We start from the raw sequence: 26632 nt of genomic DNA on the forward strand, positions 1-26632 counted from the left end.
GTATGCAGTGAAAAGCGAGACAGCTCCCAGGACTAGAGTAAAGAGGTTTGGCAATGTGCCCAAAGCAGCTGCCCTGTGGTAAGGAGCCAAGAGGAACCCCCTGAAGATGCCTTCCAAACTCAGCCAACCCCCACTGACCCGGCCTCCTTCCTCTTCCACCTTCCTCCTAACTTTCTCCAACTGAAGTCTCTGGAGAAAGGAGAGGAGATAAGGCAACAGACAAGAGTCAATCATGGTATCTGAGAACACAAGGGAAGGAACAGCAGAACCTAAGCTTACCAATCAGTTCCCCCACAGAAGAAACAAACCACCCACTCCAACTTCTGAAGGAAAATAGGAAGGAAGGAAGGAATTCAGGGAGGGAGGGAGGGAGGGAGAGGGAATCAGAATCCCGGAGGGAAATACAAAATGTTCCTTAGAAACCAGATATTGCATCTTCAGCATTTCTTTTATTTCAACTGTCTTCTACAAAGTTATTACTTCCAGAACCACCAATCTTTGGGTAATTTAAGTACTTTACCATGGCCCCCAGGCAAACTGAAATATATCAGGGAAAGGAAGAGTGTGTTAGGTCCTCTAAGCTCTTTGTAACAGATAAACAGCCAACGTTGAAAACTTTCATTGCATAGAATTCAGACCTAAAGATATAGCTGATGAATTTGTCCATCTTCATTTTTTTAAATTCCATTGTGCTTCTAACAGAATTAGTGAGATAAAAAGATGCTGTGTTCATTTACTTTCCCCCCCACCCCATCTAAAGGCTGGTAAACAGACTTCTCCAGCCCTTCCAGAGTTATCACAAATAGCCCAGTGCCCTCTATTGGCCTTCCTGACACACTGCTTCTCTACGGCCTCTGCAGCTACCTGGGTTGTTTTTAAACATTCTGCAGCCACAGCTCTGCAGGTGAATTAGTGGCTTAAGAAAAGTGCTGTTTGGATCGAACACACATCATTTGACAAACAAAGAGGAAATAGGTATAATGGACTCTGAAATCAAGCAGTAAAATTAATTACGGCAGGGTCAACAGTTATGTCACTTTCCTCTTTCAAAAAAAGATTTAATTTGACTTTTCTTAAAAACAGCTTTGTTATATTTCTGAATTACCATTACGTATGGCTTTACCTGACTGTCTTCAGAAGCAGACAATGAACTGAATCAAATCTAATCAAAGTGACCCAGCAAGCAGGGGAGTGATGAGAGACCATCGTGCTAGCCCATAAGGGCTGAGGGAGGAGGGGGGCTAAGCTTCTTCAGGCTTACATCATCTTAGACCAAGTTGGGAATGGGCTTAGGGAGTCAGATGCTATGAGGAGAAGAAGTTCCTTGAGGAGGACAAATTGGGCACGTTCAGAAAGCAACCCTTTCAAACCCCTAGAGAAACATTTCTTGACAGGAACATTTAACTCTACAGTCCTTCATCCAATTGTTGTTGTTTTTTTAAATGACACAATAGGGTGACCCTTATTGATGGATTTTTCTTTTTTGCATTAGAAGACTTTGCCCTCCATACAAAAGTTTATTTTACCCTCCTGTGTGAAAAAATCAGAACTTCCAAATTTGCTGGAAACGAACATACAAACAAACAAACAAAAAACTAGCAAATAAGCCAAGAATAATTTCAATCTGGGACATGTGAGGTCTCTGTGTAAAACAGAGAAGGGACATCACCACAGCCCCCAGCCCCATTCTGACTGATCTGTTCCTGAGGCTAGAGACCTCATAGGTGACATTGCCTTGCAACACAAGATAGATATCAGGAAATAGCTACTCTTGCCGCTAAAATAGTGAATTTTGTTCCTGCCTCAGCACTGCTGAATCATTTGTGTGCCAGGCATTGGACAGGGGTTGGAGGAACAGAAATAAATAAAACACAGTCTCTACCCACAAGGATTTCAGTCAAGCAGGATACAAAGACAAGTGAATCTAATTAGAACCTAACACTGTAAACTCCATGATAAAAGTATACACAAAGTGGAAGCAAAAAAGAGACGGTTCTAGCAGGAAAGATCCATGATTCCAAATCACAGTTTGTGTTGTACCCCCAAATGCATCATTTTCATTCAATGAGGACTCAGGAACTTCCTGAATTCTTTCATACCTTTCTGATGCATGGTTGCAAAGGAAAGCTGGTGATAAATATATTAAGTGAAGTATGATTTACTCATATCACAGAAGCATCAAACATAAACAACAAGCTACTCAAAAACACAGAAGAAACACATTCAAGGAGAGGATGGTAGGCTTGTCCTATAGAGACAAGGTCAAGGAACACTCCGACTGAAAGGATTGCCGGATTTAGCAGTAAAAAGTCACTGGTGAGTTCAAGACAAGCCACTTCAATAGAGTGATGAATACAAGAAGCCAGGCTCAAAGAAAATGTGTTTAAAAAGGAAATAAACACAGTGGGCACAGATACTCTTGTAGGAGCAATTACCTTAAGTGAATGCCTTTGGAGACAGCACAGTGGAACATTTTCCTCAGGGACGAGAGCCTTTCCTGTGGGGGAGAAGATGAGAGTGTTGGCCCTCCAGTCATAGAGACCTGGGTTCAAATTCCAGCTGTGCCACTTAAAGTAATTTGCCACTCCAAACCTCTGTCAGATGGGATAATCAGAGCACCTATCTCACAGAAAAAGTACATGGCACAGAGTAAACACTCACTGTGCAAAGTGGGAAGGAGTCAGAGAAACCCTCCTATTTCTTGAATTCTAAGACTCATATTTTAACATATCTGAAATCAGCATGCATCATAGTTTGTCAGTATTTTCCCTTAGGAGCACATAAAATAATGACTCATCTATCAATGACAACTTGGATTTAATGAGAGAATTAGTCCCTAACCCTGGAGCAGTTGAGTAACTGACCTAGCTTTATGCAAATTGGGTTATGAAGAAATGTTAAAGTGAACATTTTGCTTAAATTCACAAGGGTTTCAAAAAATCTTCTGGGCCCTTGTTACTTGTAATATGGCCCACAAACCAGCAGCGGCAACATCACCTGGGATCTTGGTAGAAATGCAGAATCTCAGCCTCCTCCGCAGACATATCAAAAAAGAATCCTTATTTTAATAAGGGCCCCAGGTAATTTGTGTGTACAGTAAAGTTTTTAAAGCACTGTTCTTGCATTTTTTAAATTTGTTTTAAGTTGGAGCTATTGGTATAATTGGACACTGAATTCATTTCCTTAACTTATTTTCCTTCCTTACTGACCAAAATTCTATTCTTTCATTAAAAATATAATGGCAAATTGGGATTAAGTTGATGCTTTCAAATCTTTCAATATTTCTGATGTATCTGGGGATTAATATAACTGTCCATGGAAATCAAAATCTCTGAAAATCAGATATAATATTAATACCCAAGTTGGAGAGGTGTGGAATCAAGGGGGTTTTTTTGTGTGGTTTTTTGGGGGTTTTTTTGTTTTTTGTTTTGTTGGGGGTAGGGGTTTATTAATTTATTTTATTTATTTTTGCTGTGTTGGGTCTTCGTTTCTGTGCAAGGGCTTTCTCTAGTTGTGGCAAGTGGGGGCCACTCTTCATCGCGGTGCTCGAGCCTCTCACTATCGTGGCCTCTCGTTGCGGAGCACAGGCTCCAGACGCGCAGGCTCAGTAGTTGTGGCTCACGGGTCTAGTTGCTCCGCGGCATGTGAGATCTTCCCAGACCAGGGCTCGAACCCGTGTCCCCTGCATTGGCAGGCAGATTCTCAACCACTGCGCCACCAGGGAAGCCCCAAGTTCTAATTTAAAAAATAAATCTTTTCTCCGGCAGCATTGCTGAATTTGGCTTTCAGTGATGTTCCAAATTGACATATTTATACTGTTTAGTCAAGAGGAATACCAACCAGATTGAATACTTATAATACATAAGGACTGAACACCTTGGGGCTCCAATTAACCTGTTCTGACCAACATAGGAAAACAATAGGCTGCCAAATATTTGATCATATAATTAGAATTATTGGACTGTTAGAAAATTTGTTGCTTGGTGACATCTACTCTGGAAAACATAAATCAATATTAGGGACTTTTGTGATGCCCTGATTGAGGATAATACTAGTATAATCACGACCAGAGGTAGCACAACTTTGATTATCCTATTATTCTCTATGGTAGGTTCAGCAAAAGGGAATGTAAAATCGGGAAGCATAACCCTGAAATGGAATAGTTAGTCCTCCACATAAAGAGTTCTCTGGATTGGCTGCCAGAATGCAAATAGCTGGAGTGATGAATGTGAAAAGATTAGCAATCCAGAGAAACTCCTGGACACTGTTACTTTATAGTGCAAATAAATTAGGTTTTCTATAATTCATGTAGGTAGAAGGAATGGATTTGCCTTTTTTTTTTAAACTTCTTGGTTTTATTACACTGAGTAGGCACACGTGCCTCCTTTCACAGCCCCCAGGAATCTGGTGTCCACTGCCAGCTTCTTGCTACAGCAGTCCCTTTACTAGCTGACCAGGACCTAGCCAAGCCCACACAGGCTCTCTCTCACCCAAGGCCCATCTCTACTCCATGGGAGACACTCACAGTCACTCTCCTTTGCCCGAACAAACACTGAGGTGTAGGTTAATCCCTACACGGTAACCTCTTTGCTGCCCCCATCAGCAAAGCAGTCTGTCTCTCTTTTCTGATTCCCTGGGCAGGAGTCGCATCCCAGTTCTCTATGCCTGGCAGCCACGGTGGACACATAGCAAGCCCTCCAGATAATGTTGTGAAAGCCCTGTCTTGGCTTGAGTCCCCCCAGAAGCAGGCACTGGGACAAGGATTCAAGCGCAAGTGGTTTACTTAGGAGATTATCTCAGAAAACACTGGCGAGGAGTGGGAAGCCTAGGTCTGGTGGGCTCTGTGATGCATCGCCCAGATCCCCCAAGTAGCAAGACTGTGTGTGTTACAGCAGAGCCTCAGCTATCGGCCCTCTTTGGAGATCTTGTTGGCTGAAGACAACTGCCTCTCCCGAGGTCAGGCCTCCTTCTAGGCACAGCCCATACCCACTGACTAATCACTGTGAGGTTATAAACATCCAACCTACTCACCTCAACTCGAGACAGCTCTACAGGGCCTCTCCAGCTCCAGAGTTCCCTAAGAGGTCGGCTGAGGCTTCTGTTTGGACTGTGCTGTGGTCCAGCTTCTTCTTGCATTACTCTGCTTCCATCTCCTCCCTCCCACAGGTGCTGATCCTGAAAGAACTCCCTAATAAACACCCTGCATGCTAATAAGCCCAACCTGCAACAGGTAAGGGAAGGGAGCCAATACAGAGTATGTTGTCAAGCAGTTTACCACTATGGGTAATTGAGCTCAATCCCACCAGAAAAATTTAAGAAACAGTATAGAACATGTGCCTTAGAATTATCCCACCCAAGGGGCAAAGGAGCTGAGGTATTCATTGGTTGAGGACATAATTCCTTCCATAAATGGCGTGCCCCATGCACAGGAGGCTGCAGCTACCAGAGGAAGCCTTCGGGCAGAGTCACAGGGTTGGTGCTTGGAGGCTGGGTGGGAGTGCGCAGAAATGAGAGATGCCAGTGGGATACGGATGGGCTCTCACAGGATCTGCTTCTAGCCACCTGCCCCAATTTAGGCCTGAGGGGAATCATCTTCCTGGACTAATGATGCTGTGGACCCAGAAGTAAAGAAGCAGAAGACACAGAAGAACACTATAAATACCTACCCCAATCAGGAAGGGATGTGGGCTTGAAACCCAGAGTGGCCATATAACAAACACTGATGGAGTGAATAATACCTGCCAGACGTTCTATTGGGCTCTTCTCACTCCTGAATTTATTTAATCATCACAACAATTCTATGAGGTATGTCTATTTAACAGTTGAGGAACTGAAGTTTAGAGGAGGGAAACGTCCCCAAGTTAAAAGCGTCATCCCAAATCTAATGCAAAATTCCATATTCTTAACCAAACTATACTATTTCACCTCTCTAGGAGCAAGAAATAGATTTCTCCAAAAAAGGAACATTTTTAGTGAGTCTTGGAAGCCAAAGGCCACTACCCACAAGGCTAAATAAACATCATTCACTTTTGTGAAAAATGAAGAACTGTGTCCCCCTTTCCCCCTGCAAACAGCTAGCATGGGGGGGCAGGGGGGAGAAAATGTAATGTCATAATAAGAATTTAATGGTACTAGGTGAAATTACTTTATGTTTTAAACTGTCAGAGTTTATTTATTCCCTAGCATTAGGTAATCCAACTGCTGAACTGAGATTATGTTTGCAACTTAAAGTGACTATGACCTTGTTATTACCTAAGAGTAACCAGAAGAGTCATGGGTTGGCCAGAATTTTCATCCAATGGCAGGCACAGATTACTCTCCCTCAATAAATTTCATAAGGAAGATGGGAGACAAAAATAAAGTTGTGTCTCAATCACAGGCCACATTCCATGCATCATGCTAGCTCAACTTACTGGTTACATACTGACTAACCTACAAAATTCACATTGACAGCCTTCCCAACTTCTATGAACTACAGAATAACTGCTACTAAAATAATATATACGGTACCTCGGTTTTGTTTCCAAACCTCACTTTATCTTTGACCTTAAAAAGAGATTTGAGGGACTTCCCTGGTGGTCCAGTGGTTAAGAATCCGCCTTCCAATTCAGGGGACGAGGCTTTGATCCCTGGTCAGGGAACTAAGATCCCACATGCCACAGGGCAACTAAGCCCACGTGCTCCGGAGCTCACGCGTCATAACTAAAGAGAAGCCCACGGGCCGCAACGAAGAGCCAGCGTGCCACAGTTAAGACCCAATGCAGCCCAAAACAAAGAGAGAGAGAGATTTGAGCTGCCACTTGTCTAAATTGATGGTGCTGTCAACCACTCACTTTAAGATATAGAGAATGACACAGGAAGAAGTGACAGAAAACCAAATCAACTTATAGACTAGCAAGCCAAGACAAAGAAGAGTCTCTCTCCTTGGCCACAACCTCCAGAATTTAAGACGCATGTGAGGCATTGTAAAGGCTCCAAGAAGAATCTTTTCTTTTACTTCTCCTCAGGTATCAGACTGAAGAAATTCTCAAATGTTCTCTTATGATATATGGTCAATTGTTAGGGCATTTTCCCAGGACTGAGGTTTCAGGCTCAAAAAAAAAAAATGAGGGAAAAAGTTTTCCATATGGAACCACAAAACCAGAGGAAAAAGTAGGCATGTCAGATGACAGTGAGTTGGTGAGAACAGAAAGAAGAAAGACACATGAAGAATCAAAAGAAAAAAAGTAAAAGTTATAAGTGGAGGGAGAGAAAATAAGATAGAAATAAAGGCGGATTTTTTTTTTTAAGAAAAAGGCTAATTCCAGACTACACGTGAACCACCATGATACCCTGAAAAGACTCTGTTTCTCCTCATTTCCTTTTGGAAATCTAATGAACTAATAGTTCACAGCTTATCACCTGCTCTTTATCCATTTAAAATAATCCATGAGGAAATATTTGCTCAAGGCTGTTAATAGCATCCAAACAAATAACATCTCAGAGGCTAATCACCTTGGGAAGGAGTGGGTGAATGCTCCCAACTCCGCTATAGAAAAATTGCTCATCTTACAACCCCAATAATTACTTTGTAAATCATGGAGTGGTTCTTTGTTATGGTGATGGGTAAAACCTCACCATTTATCTACATCTAAATCTGGGACATCTGGCTACCCTAACCTTGTATACTAGACAGAGCATAAATCTCAGGCCAGGGAGCTAGGGACAGTGAAACACACAAAATTATGAAAACTGATGGCTTACAAACAAAAGCAAGTGACGATTTCTATATACATGTACTGCTTTATTTTTACATCACCTTCCAGCCAGCTTTACATCATGGTTTGAATTTAGGGAAAGGCAAGTTTGACACATCTGGTTACTTATAACCAAAACTCATATTTAAAACAGCATTCAAAAAAAGTGATAAAAACCTCAATTGCCCCCAATAGAAAATATTATTTATCAAAGAATTGACCAAATGTAAAATAGCTAGCTAGTGGGAAGCAGCCGCATAGCACAGGGAGATCAGCTTGGTGCTTTTTGTCCACCTAGAGGGGTGGGATAGGGAGGGTTGGAGGGAGATGCAAGAGGGAGGAGATATGGGGATATATGAATATGTATAGCTGATTCACTTTGTTATAAAGCAGAAACTAACACATCATTGTAAAGCAATTATACTGCAATAAAGAATGACCACTCCTAACAAGTATACTTCTGTATGCTTGTTTGTTGTTTTTATAAGCATTCATTTATTTTTTTAATTTTTTAAACCAATGAAAATACTCTTTTAAAAAGATCTCCTCCTAAAGCCTTACCAGCATGTGATCTTTAACAGTTTCCTTCCCAGTGGTGAAAACAGGACACCCATACAGTCGGTGAAGAAAATTAGGTGATGTATTTAAAGTACCCAATACCACACTTAGCACAGCAGATGCTATATGATCAGAGGCTACTCGTTTCATTGGCTTATGACATTTTCAAACACCCAGAATCCCAAATTAAAATTTATACCAAAATAATATTGTGGATTGTCATTTATTTTCATGTATGTATGAAAATCATTACAAATCAAATGAAAATTAGAATCTTCAGGGGAAAAAACTGTTTTAAGTAAAAACAATCTTGCTTTATATAATGAACCCCACTAATAACAACTGGGTGTTATAACACTCTACTCCTTTGATATTTATTGAATTTTTACCAACAGATCATTATATAAAATAAAATTTTGGAAACACTCTGCTTCCTGTATCATAAGCCAACTCACGTACAATAAGAAACAATAATATGAAAAACAAAGCTCCAACAACTATAACTTAAAAGATAGCAGAAGACACAGAGAAGAAAGATGCTACAGACCCAGAAGGAAAGGAGAATTGAACCCAGATTGAAACATGAGACATGAACTCCACCATCTTCTTGTCCCCACACCTGTGTATGTATCAGTATCTGAACTCAGTTCACCATGCTTCCCTCCACTGCCAGTGGAAGAGTTTTCTTTCTTCCCATATCTTATTTTATCTCTAAGATTGCAACCTAACTTTATAATCTTCTACTTTCTGTTTTCCTTCTCCTCCTTAACTCCTTCAAGAGTTTTTTCAAAACTCTCCTTCAGCTGTGTAACTCCCTAAACCTACCCTCCTATAGCTCTCCTCCACCAATGCCAACTTTCTCAAGAGAATTAAATTACCTCTACTTTCTTATGCCAATTCACTCACCACCGAAGACTTCAAACACTGCATCCCCAACACTCCCATGTTGCCTAGCAAAGATCACTGGTGACCTCCATTGTCAAATCCAACGTCCACTCACCTGATCTTGCTTAAAGTCTGGGCCTCTCTGCTGCACGTGACTCATCAGCCACTTCACTCTCCTTGAAACTCTTATTCCTTGACTTCTCTATCACAGCTTTCTCCTTTCATCTCCCTGACTGCTACTTGTCAGTTTCATTTGCTGACTCAACTCCTCTGTCTTGGATGGCCCTGGTATGTTGACACATCCTGGGGTTCTGTCATTTGGCTGACAGTGTCAGTGATCCAACAGATTCCTTTTGCAATTTTAATACACTCCCAACAGTCTGCTCCCACTTCTTTCTGATGGATGGCTGCCCCAGAGTGCTAGAGTCCACTTTGCTTGTCTGCACTAAGACCTGGAAGTGCTTGGGAATTCACATCACCAAAAGCAGCCACTGGCCAGTGCTGACAGATGAGGAGTATAAATATTCCATCTCTCTTGGCCCCAAATCAGGACATCTCTCAAGTGAGAACTACACTGTCTCCAGAGCTCCCCTTGGGTTTAAAGCAAAGTCATCCTCCGTGGAAGTTTAACATTGCATCCATTGCTTGACTTCCTTCCTTTTCCTGACCCACTTCCTGACCTCCCTACTTGTCTTGCCTGTTAAGTCACTTTTACACAAATCTCCATCTCTAGGACTGCTCCTGGGGGGCCCAATCTAAGGCAGACACTGGAAATCTTCCCTCACACTGCTCACTCTCTCGGGGTGATTATATTCATGTTCACAACTTCATCTCCTACCTATATGCTGATGACTTCTTAATAGTCCTATTAAGCCCTATCCTCTCCCTTGAGCTTAGACCTGTCTACTCAACTGTCTGCTAGGAAATCCCAACCCTCATGTTCCCCAGATAACTCAAACCCAACACATGTACAAGACTGAATTCATGGTCTAGCACCAGTTTCCTCTTTTTGAATGCTCCACTTATGATAGGATAACACAAACATCCCTCCTCCAACACCAACCAGGAACCTTGGACTCATCATCCTCAGGTCTCTCCTTCCTTTACCCCTCCACATCTAAGTGGGACCAAATCCTGTCAATTCTATTAATACCTGTCATATAAATCCCCTCATCTCTGTCCTGACTGCTGTTGCCTTAGTCAGGTCCCCAAGTGCTCTTTCCTAGACTATTTCAATGAAGAGAGTAGCTTACTACCATATACTACAGTGTGGGATGGCTCAGGCTCTAGAGACACACTGGTAGGTTCAAATCCTGACTCCCTCATGCACTAGCTATGGAATGTCAGGCAAATTACTTATCCTCTATGCACCTCAGTGTCCTCTTCCATAAAAAAAGAGAATCACATAATTATCCCCATAGGGTTGTTGTTTGGTCTAAATGTAAATTTATAAAGGTAAGGCACTTAGGAGAGTGTCTGGCACTTCCTGTTAAAAAATATACACATATGCATGTTGTTATTATTCTTGTTTTTACTGTGTTTCAACTAGTGTATTGCAGCAAGATTAGTTCATGGCAGCAACTGGTATTTGGGGATGAGATGCTTAGTGTATTCCATACCAAGTCAGGAGAGGCTCAGCGACTTCAGCACAGAGAGCATTCATAGCACCCTCCTAACCTTTCAGAGCTACCAGAAGGCTTTTAGGAAATACATGGAATTTCCATTTTTGTAAGTCAAAAACTGTGCAATTACTGCAATATCACATGGTTCAATCTTATACTTTAATGTATAGAAATGAAATATGTTTACACAAGAAAAATACTCTCTTTAAACCTATTTTGTTAAGGACCTTTAAAAAGTAGCCCCTCTTCCATTATGCTAAGTGAAATACGTCAGACAGGGAACGACAAATACTGTATGATATCACTTATATGCGGAATCTAAAAAATACAACAAACTGATGAATATAACAAAAAAGAAGCCAACTCACAGATATAGAGAACAAACTAGTGGGTGCCAGGGTGGGGGACGGGCAGTATAAGAGTAGGGTAGTAGGCGGTACAAACTATTGGTGTAAGACAGGCTCAAGGATGTATTGTACATCATGGGGAATAGAGCCAATATTTTGTAATAACTGGTAATGGAAAGTAACCTTTAAAATTATATTAATTTTTTTTAATTTTTAAGCAGCCCCTCTTCTTTAAATAATTTTAAGATTTTTTTCAAAGCCATATTCCTGTAGCTATATGTCATATTTCATCTTCATTAAGATTAAGACACTCATCAGTATCATTAGGCAAACTCAGTTGTGAGCTTCTGGTTCTCCAGTCTTCACTGAATAAGTTCCTTGGGTCTCTGACATGCTAACTGTGAACTACCAGCTGCTTAATTTTAAACCCTGGATCATAGAGGTTTTAGCTTCTAAATTTGACTTGAACATTAAAGTGTTTAATGGAGATGCCTCTCCCTGCAGATGTTCTAAGAAGCTGGTGACCGCATCTGTTTTCACCCACACAGACATGTCAGCAAATTTTCTGGCCCATTTTGATGTTGTATGGCAATGACGGTGGCAACAGTTGCTTACAGAAGCATCTCCATCTCACAAAAAGACAAGAGTGATCAAAAGCACTTCTAGCAGAGTATGGAGGAGGCAGGGTGTTCAAACAACCAGATGTTCTGACTTTGTAAAGGCAGCTTGGTTCTCATCACACATCCTGTGAGTTCTCACCCCAAGTCCAAGTGGTTCGAACTTAGTTCATAGCTTCTGGTTAACTGTCAGGGAGGAGGAACATTTTTAAATGATTTCCCTATCAGCATCATTCATACTCTTCTAATCCAGATCCCAGGGCACTTGTGGAAGATTATATAAGAAAGAGAAGGCATTTTAGGAAACTGGAATTTTAGGCATTTTAGGCTTTGGGAAGAGACAACCAGATCTCAATGCAAAGAGGCTTGAGTTCCATCTGAAGCCGCTGGTGGTTGGCCGCCTTCCTAGGATCAATATTGCAAGTCGCTTCCAGCTGAAAGGACTCATCTGAAAAGAAGCAGGAATAGCATCTAAAAGAAACCAAATAGATGAGACAGATTTTTACATTTCCATTTATCAAATATCACACAGCTGTGTTTGTAGGAACAATCTGAGTGGATTTAGCTAAAATGATAAATAAAATGTAGCCCTGAAGTATTTATAAAGTATTTCTAGGCAATCCTTAGAGACAGTTATTATCTATCAGTTCTCAGTAGAAGCTGGTCTCTCAGCAAAATCAGTCAGATGGGTAGGAGGTTGAAGAGTACAAGGCAGTGGTGACATCACCTGACATTCGTGACAATAAGCAAGAGGAAAACAGTTGCAATCCTAGCCTTCTGGAATGCCAACATCAACCCTGCCCAGCAGGTAGGCCTGTGAAATGAGGGGACTTTCCAGGATGTAGGATGGACTTGCAGAGGGTAGAGAACTGCACAAGAAATGGGTAAGTGGGGACAGTGGAAAGAGACTTCGTTGGATTCTCTTTGGAAGCTGTGATTCACACTAACTCAACCACTGATAGCTCCCAATCAGTTCGGGAGGGGGCAGGAGACTCTGTTATGTAACTGATTTACCAAGCCTGCCGGGCTCTCAGAGCTGATTCTTCAAACTAAGAGAGGAGAGAGAGAAGAAAACCTAACTAAATAAATAAAATTCTAAGGCATGAGGTACATTCAGTTGTCAATTTCCTATTGTGAGGTGTATTAATAAGTATGAGCCAAATACATACTTGCTAACCTGATGCACCTGTTGGTCTGCCAGTTCTCAGTTTTGAAGATCAAAACTTGAGACAGATGGGAGGCTTTACCTGTGGACATTTAGAACTGCCTCTGGGATACCAGTAATGCACAACCTCGCCAGCAGGATGTCCCCTGTGCCTGCCGGGGGTGGGGAGGGGGGAGACTGAAAGGAGAACTTCAGGGACATAACTTTGAACCCCAGGGGAATCCCAAGGAAGCCTGAAATATGAGAGAGAGGTTTTTTTTAATATACTGTATATAACAACCTCTCTCGGTGCTGATTAATCACCCCTTTTCAAGCATGAATGCTCCAGTCCTAGAGCTCTCTGTTCATATGGAATAGAACAAACAAGGTTGGTTGGTTATTTAAAAGCTCCTCAGATAGAAATGTAAAAGGACCTGTGATGCTGGTAGATCTGAACAAATGCAGAATGGTACAATGGACCAGCTGTCAGGAGTCTCGGGAGCTATTTCTGCATCTGCCTCTAACTCTGTGTGACTTCTAGCCCTTGATTTTCCTCGTCTGTGAAATGAGGCTGGGATGATAAATATTGTATTTCATGTCGTATGCATGACCTAGTTGACTCTCACTGGGTGCATGGATGGTCGTTTGTGAGGAATATGAGGCTGAGGTTAAGTACAAAGAGAAAGAGAACCGTGATGTCTGCGATGCACACAACATTAGAAAGTATTGACGCATGATTCACCATATGTGAAAGTTCTTTTCTGAGGCTGCAGCTCTGTAAGTCTATGATTCATGTACTTCAACTCTTATTGGTGTTCCCTCATACATAAGTTATTTTTCCCTTGATGGTTTCAAGATTTTCTCTTTGTCTGGATTTCATCATTTCTGCAATGATATGTCTGGGTGTGAGTCTTTGAGTTTATCCCACTTGGAATTTGTTGAGCTCCTTGGAAATGTAGGTTAATCATTTTCATCAAATTTGGGAATTTTTCAACCATTATTTCTTTGGATATATTTTCTTCTCCTTTCTCTCTATCCTATCCTTCTGGTACTCTCATTACACATATGTAAGTGTGCTTGGTGTTTTCCCAGATTTTTCTGAGGCTCTCTTCATTTTTCCTTATTCTTTTTTCTCTCTGTTCTTCATATTATATAATCTCTATCGAGCTATCTTTAAGTTTGATGATTCTTTCTTCTTCCAGTTCAAAACTACTGTCAAGCGCTTCTGGTGAATTTTTCATTTCAGTTGTTGTGCTTTCAACTCCAGAATTTCAATTTGATTCTTTTTTTTTTTGGCTGCACCATGGGGCATGCAGGATCTTCCCCTGCATTGGGAGCACAGAGTCTTAACCACTGGACTGCCAGGGAAGTCCTGATTCCTTTTTATAATTCATATATTTTTATTGATATTCTCTATTTGATGAAACGTTCTTCATACTTTCCTTTACTTCTATAAGCATGATTTCCTTCAGTTCTTTGAACGTATTTATATAATGGCTGATTTGAAGTCTTTGTCTATTAAATCTGATGTCTGAGCCCTCCCACAGGCAGTTTCTATTGCCTACCTTTTTCCCTGTGGATAGGTCACACTGTTTCTTTGCATCTCTCATTATTTTTTGTTGAAAACTGGACATTTTAGAAACTCTGGATATTGATTTCATCCCCCATCTCTGGGGATTTTTCTTTTTTGTGCATGTTTGCCTTTTTACGTGTTTGGACACTTGGATACTATTTTAGTGAAGTCCAATACCTCACCAGAGATGAAGCCTTTTGGATGAAATTGGTTTTAGCAGAGCTGTCTTTGAGAGTCTCTCTGTTAAGATGTCTGCCTCACTTGGTATCACACCCAGTCGCTAGGCTCCACCAGCTCATAGGGCTATTGTGTTCAACAATGCTTTGGGCATAAATTGCTCCACGATCTCATCCAATTAAATTCAGACAGTAGTCATTTTTGAGACCAGTTTTTGAGGTTTGTTCTGACGTGAAGAAGGATCTTCTTAGCAGTCTCTCTCCAGTTCTCACTGCCAAAATAACTTGTCTGTGATTTAGTTTGTTGCTCTTAATTTGTAAGAGCTACCAGCCTCCTCTTATTTGCTTACCATCAAAACGTTCATATTTTGGAGAGCATCCCAGGTTTAAACTTCCCCACATTCTTCTTCAAATAAATTCAGTCCCGTTGGGGAGAGCTTCAGATATATCTTTTGCCTCTTCTCTTGGGCAAAATTTCTGAGCTCCTTCTCCAGGCACTGAGCAGGTGTGGTAGCCTCTGGTCTTCTTGACTTACCTCTCCTGGTTTGGAACCTCTGCTCTACAAGTGAGCCAGGACAGGGAAATTGGGGACAAATATGCTCATCCTGTCCCACCTGGGGTAGATCTGCCCAATGAGTGAGGGCTGGGTGGACGAAAGGGGCCACCTGACTTCTCAGTCTCTCTCACCAGTAAATTAGCCTCTTCAACTCAGAGATTGAGGGAATGAAAAGGGCTGGAGACCTGCCCCTCCTGGTAAATACCACATCCCCTGATCAGAAGCTGAGAGGAGAGGGAGCCCCATCTTCTTAGTCACACCCACCAGAAGTAGTGCTTCCATCAAGCTGATGGTGAGGGGAGCTGATCATGGGTCAAGTGCCACGGAGTCTCACTAATCATACTCTGTTTCAGATATTTTATTGAATAAATGTTTCTTCATTTACTGCATACCCTTTGGAAATTTTCCAGACTTTAAATAGTTTGGCTTTATTTTTTGGTTTTCAGTAGGTATACTTATTTCACTGAGGAATGGGTCCACAGAATTCCTCACACTACTATCCTAGAAGTGGTATCTGACAGCTGCCTTCTTATCTTAAAAAGCAAACTTAAATTTGCTGTAACTGTATCTTAAAGTTGTCACCTCTATTTTTCTTGACTGAATGTCTGATCATCAGGTATCTTCTGTTATCCAGTTAAAATTGATGCATGGATAAGTAGAGATCTATGCTTATTTTCCATTCTGAAAAAGAATCTGTGTCACCTGAGGCTCTTAATTTTTGTAGAACCAAATTCTGGCAGAATCAGGGGATTCTTGAAGGAACACTTTCTTGCATACCATATAGATTAATTTTACGTCAACTTGACTGGGCCAAAAGGTGCCCAGACATGTGGTCAAACATTATTCTTGGTATGTCTTTGATGGCGTTTCTGGATAAGATTACCATTTGAATTGATAGACTAAATAAAGCAAATTGCCCTCTCTAATGTGGGTAGGGCCTCATCCAATCAAATGAAGACCGGATAAAACAAAAAATTTGAACAAGCAGGAACTCCTCCCTCCTGATTTAATGACCTGGGACATTGGTCTTTTCCAAAGTTCAGGTTCACACTGGTGTTTCAGGTCGAGCCTGCCATCTTTGGGACTGGAACTGCACAGCATCTCCTGTGTCTCCAGTTTGCCAACTGAAGATCTAGGGACTTAGCCTCTATAACTGCATGAGCCAACTCCTTACAATAAACCTCTTTATAGATTAGATAGATAGATAGATAGATAGATAGATAGATAGATAAATGTATAAATGTGTAAATATCTAAATCCATCCTATTGGTTCTGTTTCTCTGGAGAACCTTGACCAATACACATAACAACTGCCTCACCTTTTGTAGGATTTTGCTGCTGCAGGTAATTCTCAGATTTGGCTCTCTCCAAAGGATTAACAGTTTTAGCCTCAGGACAAACTTCAGGGAGTCACACATGTTTTCTTCTACATTTTTACTCATAAATGTTGATTAAGAAAGTAAGTTGCGGGCTTCCCTGGTGGTGCAGTGGTTGAGAGTCCGCCTGCCGATGCAGGGAACACAAGTTCGTGCCCCAGTCCGGGAAGATCCCACATGCCGCGGAGCGGCTAGGCCCGTGGGCCATGGTCTCTGAGCCTGCGCGTCTGGAGCCTGTGCTCCCCAACGGGAGAGGCCACAACAGTGAGAGGCCCGCGTACCGCAAAAAAAAAAAAAAAAAAAAAAAAAAAAACTAAGTTGCAAAAGTAAAGCTATTTTTCATCCTTTCCTGCTGCATTTGACTCAGAACTACCATGAGGCCAAACTATTCTGAGAATGCATAAAAATCAACACCACAAGGCCAAGATGAAATAGATGAAGTAGCATTAACCTATCTGAGAGAAATATTCAAATGAATTGAGGAAAAGAGCAATCAGACCAAGAATTGTGATAAAACTACATGGTACTTTCCACCAATTTCTGTACCATTCAGCAGAGACCACCCTTATTGACCACGCAAAACATATCTAGACTATTTCCAAAGGATTTCCAAAATGAGTTTAGACCACTTCTAAATTTAAAGTGGTAGAAGAAATGAAATCTAGTATCTAACCTGCAATTGTGACAAGGTTACTATCCATACACCACAACTGTAGACCATCCCAGCTCTATGAACAATAGTCTGAGCTGGTTTGCACCATTGGCAAAACAATTTGGCAGAAACAGACCCTGAAATAACTGAGCCAAAAACAGTAAACACACATTTTAAAGCAACTCTGTTTAATTCTACTAACATGATGCCATGTCTACTTCATTAAACATATTTGAAGAGAAAAGGGGCGTTAGGTGTTTCACTGCCTTATGTGATCATTGCAAATCACCACAACTAGCAATCCTATGCCTAGAAGGATTACACAACTGCATCATCACACAGTAATCTTGCTGGCCGCCTCCAGGGCAATTAGCTCTATCAGTTTCTGCTGCACTAGTCAACTTGAACCTGCTTTTAAACCAGTCAAAGACATAATGAAAACCAGCCAGCACAACAGAACCCTACAGTCCCCTACAGAATGATCTGGAAGACAGCCCTTTCCCCGCCAACAATAAAAGCTGATCCTAATTTTTTTCTTTTTTTTTGGCCGCTCCACACGGCATCTTGGTTCTCCCCACAAGGGATTGAACTCATGCCCCCTGTGGTGGAAATGTAGAGTCTTAACCACTGGACCAACAGGAAGTCCCAAAAGCTGATCCTAATTTAAACCTCCATTGCCAAGCACCATTTCTAGCCTCTCATGAGGCATTAAGTGGGACCCTCTACTTCTTTGGAAGACTATGTATGACCCTGACCGGTAACCATGGGTGTAAATCCTCTAGATTTTGCATGCCCTCGGTCCCTCACTCTGTAACAGACACTGAACCAGATCATGGGATGCAACAGTAAATCAGATACAGGGTCTGTCCTCAAGGGGCACCCAGTCTGAGCATAAAACTAAATAATTATAACTCCATGTTATGAGAGCTGCAAGTGAGACGTATACATGGAGGATTTGGAACTCACAAAATGTTAAAATCTCTGGCTGAGGAGAAGGAAAAAGACATCTTCATAGAGAAGAAGTATTGAGCCAAGTTCAAATTTGTAAAGACCTGTTTATTCCTGTTCCTCTCTAGCCCCATTATCAGTCACCTTCAATAACCACCCAGCTTCTCACCTCAAAATCAATGGGTGCCCAGCCCTGAAGGCCAGCAGGTGCTCTCACTTCACTCCTATATGGCATCAAGGGATAGTTTTTAATTGTTTTGTCCCTCGAGGCTAAAACACCAGCACTCAAGCTCCTGACAACACTATCAAACTCAGCTTCCCAAACCTGCCCTACCGAACAAATGGCAGTAGAAATTGTATTAATTGACTCCCATTTAACATTTCACCATGTTAACCAGCAGTGTCCATTCTGTCTATAAAACAGAGATGACAATGCATACTGAACAGTCACATTATGTGGGCTAGTCAGCCACTCCCTAGTACATCCACACACTTCTGCTTCCACTAATAAGTTAGTTGTATGTTTACTAAGAGTCAGTTGTGTTTGTTCCCAAACCTGTTTATGCCTCTTGTACTTGTAATCTGAATGGGGACTGTGGTAGGCAAAATAATACCCCAAAGATGTCCACATCCTAATCCTCAGAATTTGTGAGTGTGCTACCTTATGTGGCAACGGGGACTTTGCAAATATGATTAAGGTTAAGGACTTTGAGAAGGGGAGGGGGGAATGAATTACCCAGGTGGAACCAATCTAATCACCTGAACCCTTATAAGGAGAAATCCTTTCCTGCCTGAGTCAGTCAGAGAGAAGCATGATGGTGGAAAGCCAATCAGAGAGTTGTTAGCTTTGAAGATGGAGGACGAGATTTGTGAACCCGGGAATGAGGACCGTCTCTAGAAGCTGAAAAAAGTAAGAAAACAGATTCTTTTCTAGATCCTCCAGAAAGGAATGTAGCCCTGCTGATACCTTGACCTTAGTCTAGTGAGACTCACATCAGACTTCTGACCTACAGAACTGTAAAATAATAAGTTTGTATTGATTAACGTGGCTAAATTTGTGGTGATTTGCTATAGCAATGACAGAACAATAATACAGAGATTAAAGATCTCATCCTCCCACTATCCCTAATCCTTAGCCTTGTTGCAATTGCTGTGGTTTTCAGTGTGTAATGGGGACTCTGTGCACAGGTGGCTTTCTAAGCTGCTCCCAAGGCCATGGCAAGGTTGCCGGAATTCTGCTTTGTTAGAACTCACATACTCAGGAAAATGGGAAGGCCAGTCTCCAGACTGAAGCTTTTTTTTTTTTTTTTTTTTTTTTGCGGTACGCGGGCCTGTCACTGTTGTGGCCTCTCCCGTTGCGGAGCACAGGCTCCGGACGCGCAGGCTCAGCGGCTATGGCTCACAACCCCAGCCGCTCCGCGGCATGTGGGATCTTCCCGGACCAGGGCACGAACCAGTGTCCCCTGTATCGGCAGGCGGACTCTCAACCACTGCGCCACCGGGGAAGCCCTGGACTGAAGCTTTACTAGATCAAAGCTTGTGTACATTTCTAAGGTGGGAAATTACAGGACTGAGTAGTTATGAAGAAAGGAAAGCTTAAAAATAAGAGTCATACTTCAGTCTCACCATACTGACAGCCTATGAATGTACGAAGAATTTAGGGGAGGCATGTAAGGTAGTGAGAAGAGTACAATCTCTGGAAATAGGCAGGACCGAGTTCCTCGAACAAATCACTTAACTTTACTGGTGAAATGGGAATAAAAGTATCAAATTCACAGAGTCGTAGAGATACCAATGATTCATTGGTAATCTCCTAGCACATACATGTTTACTACATTAGTCACCGTTACTGTGATACTGGCAACAGGTGCTGTTTCTTGACTGTTTTCGGCCTCATGTAGAAAAGTAACACCTGCCATGCTCAGGGCTTCAATTGCCCATTTACGTGTATTGCCTTGTTTGATCTTAACAACATCCTTAGAAGCAGGCAGAGTAAGCTTTATAGAGGTAGAAACTGAGGAAATATGCAGTGACTTGCAGACTGCTATTAAGCAGCAAAACAAGCTGAGAAGGCAAACAGTCTGGTACACAGTCCAGTATCTCGCCTACCTGATGTCTCCTGACCCTATCTCTGGTTCCCATATGCAGTGTGGTTCTATTTGTGGAGCTTCGCAGCAAGCCCTTCAGTGCTGTTTTGTTTGAGGCAGTGTCGTGATGTTCCTTTTCCCACACTTCTCATGCTGACAGCCTCTCCCCTCCCTGTGCAGTGTCTAACAAGCTGCCTTTCTTTCAGCCATCCACAGCTCAGATACTCCCTCCTATGTTGTGCAGCAAAAGCACTATGTCCACACTGGTGGGCAGGGTCCAGATTTAGAGCTGTATGCTTGCTATAGGTTGACAGTAGTGGTCAGAGCTGATAAATTTTCAGGATTGTAGGGTCAGCTGCATAAGGAAGTGTGACCATCATCCCAGTCACTTCACAGATCTGTAGAATGGTCTGAGGATATATCTATTGTTGCCTCAGTTCCCCAAAGTGGATCACTTTTCAGGATGAGTTATGGCCCAAAGGCACACAGCAAATGACTTGAGCAGTGTGTTGTATATACGTATAAACACATACATATTCCTACACGTCTCCAGTTGCAAAGATTTAGGTGTTCCTTATGGCTAAACCTCAAATGTTCACCTTCTTAATGTTTATGGAGCTCACAAGAAGTCTGATACTAGGTAAGGGGATAGAATATGGACCAGAACTTCCACCTGCTCAGTCCCTTGGTTTCCCTGCTTTCACAGCCCACCTTGGGAGAAGGGGAAAGAAGAAAGGGAGGAAGAATGGAGACTAACATCTAGTGAGCCCTGACTGTTCCTGGCACAATGCTGCGGGTATTTGTCACATGGCCCAGGGAAATAGGCACTGTTACCACTATAGATGAAAAGCCTGAGGTTAAATTACCCAGTGTCACATGGCAAGTAAGTGACAGAACTGGATCTAAGCTCAGGTTTGTTTGACTCCAAAGCCCTTCAACTCAGTCATGCTCCCAGAAGCATCTAAAGAGTAAACCTAAGGCTGATTATATCACAACCTACTAGTCATCAACTATAGCTATATTAGCCTGTAACAGTGGTTCTCAATAGGGAGCAATTTTGCCCTCTAGGGGATGTTTGGCCATGTCTGGGGACATTTTTCGTTGTCACAAGTGGGGAGGAGTAACACTGGCACGTAGTGGGTACAGGCCAGGGTTGATGCTAAACATCCTACAATGCACAGGGTGTCCCCACAACAAAGAACTATTTAGCCCAAAATGTCAATAGTGCCAATGTTGAAATTCTAACCTGTAAGAATCAGTCTCAACACTGACAAATCACTGTCTTTACTTCATTTCTTTAACCTCTTTTTTTTTTTTTCCTGCTACCTGTTTCCCTGTTAAGATGCTTTCTGCCACTCTCAGTATATACTCTGTATAATTCGGTTGATCCAGAGGAATACTTCAGATCCTTGTGACCAATGTCCCCACCAGGTCAACTCATAAGCAGAATCCAGACCACTCTGAGAATCAAGCCAAGTAAGAGAAGTCTTTCAAGCTTCTCCATAAAGTCATGAACCAGGTGAGAAAATCTGAAGCCTAGTTCAGATCAAATGACTGAGGCAGTGAGGGTCCAGTTCCTTGCCTGTGTTGTTGGAGGATTAGCTAATGAGAACCAGCTTGGTCTTGAGGAAAAAGACAGAGTCATGAATATTGTTTTATCTTAAACACTTCCCCAAAGCCCATGGCAGTGATCACTACAAATAAATGTCCATTCTTGGATGTGTAACATTGATTGCCCTTAGGGCAAATTTGGTCCCTAGCTGAAGACATGAATTTTCAACTCTAAGGTAGCCTTAAAAATGGAAAACAAAATAAGTGCCCTCTGAAGAATAGGAATACTTGCCCTACCTACTTTCACAGGAAAGAGTACCTAGTGAATATCTTTTGATGCAGAAAATAAATAACAGTAAAGGAAACATAAAAAATTCTAATATAGCTGTCTTTGCCCATTCTCCTTATGCGTACTTATGTTCTGAGTAAATATATTTTTATCTGACTAAAAACCATCACTGCAATATTAGACCCAGAAAATTAATTGGGATTTGATTTGTTCATTTTCTACTTGCTGATATTTTGAGAAACTGGTCATTTAAAACTCTCCAAGTATAATTTTGTGGAAATAAATGTATCCACCAAGAGTTCAGCTGATTCAAGCCATAATTATCCCTGCACAAGGCTGCAACCAAATGGTCTCTTTTTACAAAACAAAGATTTTTCAAGAGGCAGTTTTCACCTTCAAGTCAGTTTAAACTGTCCTGTTCTTCCCCTAGAAAAGAAGCAGCAGCCACTCTACTCCCACTGTTAGCCCCTAGCTGTTCTTCTAAACACCATAATATGCTGGAATCACCCACCAAGGAAGATCCAGCACATTTTCTGAACGTCTGAGTCATCTAAAAACTGGTCCAGGTCAAAGCATGACGTGTCATTTGCAGGTTGTGCTAAAACAGAACTAGAGAAAACGGAGCAAACAGTATTGAGAGTCCACTTCTAAGCATAGCTCTGCCTTTAACTGGATATATGATTTGAGCAAGTCTCTTGGGCCTTTGTGAGTCTCAGTTTAGTTCTCTGTCACAGAGGAATAATAGGTGTTCTACAAACCATACAGGATTGTCATGCACCTCAAGTGAACGAAGTGTATGAAAATGCTATGAAAAGTTTAGAGCTCTGTACAAATACCAGATTATCATCTCTGAGTGAAATCTCATGGTAGTGGAGAGACACTTACTTCCAAAGATTTCCATAACCTAAATCATACTTGCCCCATTTCTAGTTGTATAATCTGAAATTGTTTCTTGATACTTCACTGATGGGAAATATCCCAAATCATCCTTATAAATAGGTTTACTTCACTATTTTCTTTCACATAGTTTTTCCATTCAAATCAATATCTGAGTAATTTTAACCCATGTATGAAAGCCCACTGCCTTTCCCTGATAGAACTAAAAGTAGAGATGGGAAAAAAGAGGTCAGAAGAAAATAAGCCATTCCTTTTTTATTTCCATTAGAGACCTTGACCAGAATCGATCCTAACCTCCTTAGCTTCTCTTACTGGTAAGAATATTGTCTGTCCAGCTTTCATCACTGCCTTGGACACAGATCGTCCCAACTGGTAGACTGAGCCCATGGTTAACAGTAGCCTCAGCAGCCTCAGAGCTCCACTTGTATTGTCTTCCACATCTGTCCAAATTAGCATGGTAAGATCAGCCAGAGAGACGTGCAGCCTTTCCACTGTACTCATAGCCCTAAGTCATGCCCTCCACTGCCTACCATTCCTCAGCGGGATCAGGAGCTTCCAGCCCTTATTTTCTGCCCAATACATGCAAGCTCTATTTTTATTCTCTTCCCCAACAATGGAGCAAATATAAGTTGCCAAATTCAAACATAATTCCTATCCTGCAATTCAGACCTAAGGAATGTCTAATATTTCCAGTAGAATCTTTCCGCCCCCCACCCATTGAACAAAACATGATTTGAATTGTACTTTTTTTCTTTGGGTTTGGTGGAGGAGGGTTTCCAGCTTTATCAAGATATAACTGACATAATATTGTGCAAGTCTAAGGTGTACAATATGTCAATTTGTTATGTTTGTTTAGCCAAATGATTACCACCATAGCATCATATAATCATTTATTTGTTGTGAGAATATTTAAGATTATTCTCTTAGCAACTTTCAAGTATAAATATAAATATTTATTTATATTTATATAAATATATACTTATAAATAAGTATAATATAAAATTATTAACTATGATCATCATGCTGTATGTGAGATTCCCCAGAACATATTCGTCTTATAACTGGAAGTTGGTACTCTTTGACCAACACCTTCCCATTTTCCCCAGACCCAGGGTAACTATCATTCTGTTTCTCTGAGCTTGGACTTTTAAATTCCACACGTAAGTGATATCATACAGTATTTATCTTTCTATGTCTGACATTTAATTTAGCATAATGCCCTCAAGTTCCATCCATGTTGTCACCTACGGCAGGATTTCCTTCTTTCTAATGGCTGAAGTACATTCCATTGTGTTTGTATGTGTGTACGTATATATCACATCTTCATTTATTCATTCACTGATGGACAGGTTTTTCCATATCTTGGCTATTGTCAATAATGCTACAATGGACAGGGAAGTGTAGATATCTTTTTGACCTAATGGTTTCATTTCCTTTTGATATATACCCAGAAGTGGAGTTGCTGAATGGTATAGTAGTTCTATTTTTAATTTTTTGAGGAAACTCCATATCGTTTCCTACAGTGGCTGCACCAATTTACACTCCCACCAACTGTGCACAAAGGTTCCCTTTTCTCCACATCCTTGCCGACACTTATTTCTTGTCCTTGGATAATAGCTGTTCTGACAGATGTAAGTGATAGCTCATTGTGGTTTTGATTTGCATTTCCCTGATGATTAGTGATGTTGAGCATCTTTTCATGTACCGGTTGGTCATCTGTATATCATCTTTGGAAAAATGTCTATTCCGTTTCTCTGCCCATTTCATGGATTGGATTTTTGCTATTCAGTTGTATAAGTTCTTCACAAATTTTGGATATTAACCCCTTATCCAATGCATGATTTGCAAAAATTCTCTCCAGTTTTGTAGGTTGCCTTTTCATTTTGACAATTGTTTATTTTGCTGTGCAGAAGTGTTTAAGTTTGACATACTCTCACTTTTGCTGTTTGTGCTTTTAGTGTCATATCCAAACAGTCTTTACCAAGACTGGTATTGACGAGCTCCTTCCCTGTTTTCTTTAGGAGTTTTATGGTTTCAAGTCTTAAGTTTAATTCTTTGATCCATTTCAAGTTAATTTTTTCTTTTTTCCATACTGTAACAAATCTCACAATTACCAAATAGCACACCCATGAAAGCGGTAGTTCTGCATCAAGACTAAGGTCAAAACCTGAATGCTGGAGTCTTGTTGCTTTCCCTGGATCTTTACCTAACCTCAGGAGCTGTACCAGCAAAATAACCTTACAATATTTGCCAGGATAGGAGTTGAGAAAGGGAAAAGACAGAGCCCAATTTCTGTTAGAATCATTTTAGGGATAAGGAAAGGAAATACAACAGGAACAGAATGTGTGTCTCTCTTTACTCTTCTTGTCTTCTCCTTCTTTGACCACAGTATATCTTTTTTGCAGCTTCCTTGATGATAGAATATCACTCCCCCTACCTTCCCTTCCTTCCTTATCCACTGTGTTCCCAAGTAGTTTTTTAACTCTTGATATGGTAAGGGAAGGAGGAAAGGAGTGTGGGGGGGAAGAAATGCAGCTTTGGAATTAAGCTCTGGGAAGCAAAATAAGCAGCCCACAGATGACTCATGTAGGGAGATGTTCAGAGGGTGGTGTTCATTTTTACCTTTTGATCTCCTTCACCCATTTCTCTCAAGTAAATTTTGAGTGATGTAAGATAAGATCTAATTTCATTTTTCTGCATTTGGTTATCTAGTTTTCCAACACCATTTGTTGGAGACTATCCTCCCTGCACTGGATGTTCCTTGCTCCCTTAGCAAATATTTGTTGGGGTGGGTGGTTAATTCTAGGTGCTCTATTCTCTTCCATTGGTCTATGTGTCTATGCCAACCCCACACTTTAATTCCTATAGCTTTGTAGTGTAGTTTGAAATCAGGAAGTGTGATGCCTCTGGTTTGTTCTTTCTCAGGATTGCTTTAGCTATTTGGCATCTTTTGTGGCTCCATACAAATTTTAAAACATTTACTATTTCTGTGAAAAATGTCATTGTAATTATGATAGGGATTGTGTTGAATCTACAGATGGTTTTGGGTAGCATGAACATTTTAACAATATTAACTCTTACAATCCATGAACATGGGATGTTCCTTCATTTGTTTGTATCTTTTATTTCTTTCAGCAAAGTCTTGTAGTTTTCACTGTACAGATCTTTCACTTCCTTGGATAAATTTGTTCTTAGGTATTTTATTGTTTTTGATGCTAATGTGAATGGGATAGTTTTCTGTCTTTTTCGTGACTTGTATATCCATGTCCTTCCTCAGGTCTGGGAAGTTCTCACTATTATTTCTTTAAACTCTCTGCCCCCTTCTCCTTCTCTTTTCTTCTCTTCCAGACTCCAGTTATTCAAATGTTTGCCCTTATGATGGAAATTGATAGCTCTTGTAGGCCTTCTTCACTCGTTTTTTGTTTTGTTTTGGTTTGGTTTGCGGGCCTCTCACTGTTGTGGCTTCTCCCTTTGCGGAGCACAGGCTCCGGACGCGAAGGCTCAGCGGCCATGGCTCACGGGCCCAGCCGCTCCGCGGTATGTGGGATCTTCCCGGACCGGGGCACGAACCCGTGTCCCCTGCATCGGCAGGCGGACTCTCAACCACTGCACCACCAG

The 26632-nt window shown here is 41.3% G+C and overlaps 1 protein-coding gene across 2 annotated transcripts in view; it reads right to left on the bottom strand.

The window, feature by feature from the left end:
* Nucleotides 1–12059: 12059 nt before the first annotated feature.
* The window catches only part of RSL24D1 (ribosomal L24 domain containing 1), a 90761-nt gene continuing 76188 nt past the window's right edge, over nt 12060–26632 (bottom strand). Inside the window, exon 6 of one of the 2 annotated variants that reach the window (XM_055087955.1) lies at nt 12060–12213. In XM_055087955.1, coding sequence (XP_054943930.1) covers nt 12089–12213 — 125 coding nt within the window. In that variant the 3' untranslated portion in view covers nt 12060–12088. Of the gene's footprint in view, nt 12237–26632 lie in introns of both variants that reach the window. The other variant, XM_024128938.3, reaches the window with a different exon arrangement.

Source organism: Physeter macrocephalus, chromosome 11, assembly GCF_002837175.3.
Source record: "Physeter macrocephalus isolate SW-GA chromosome 11, ASM283717v5, whole genome shotgun sequence".
Lineage (NCBI taxonomy): Eukaryota > Metazoa > Chordata > Mammalia > Artiodactyla > Physeteridae > Physeter > Physeter macrocephalus.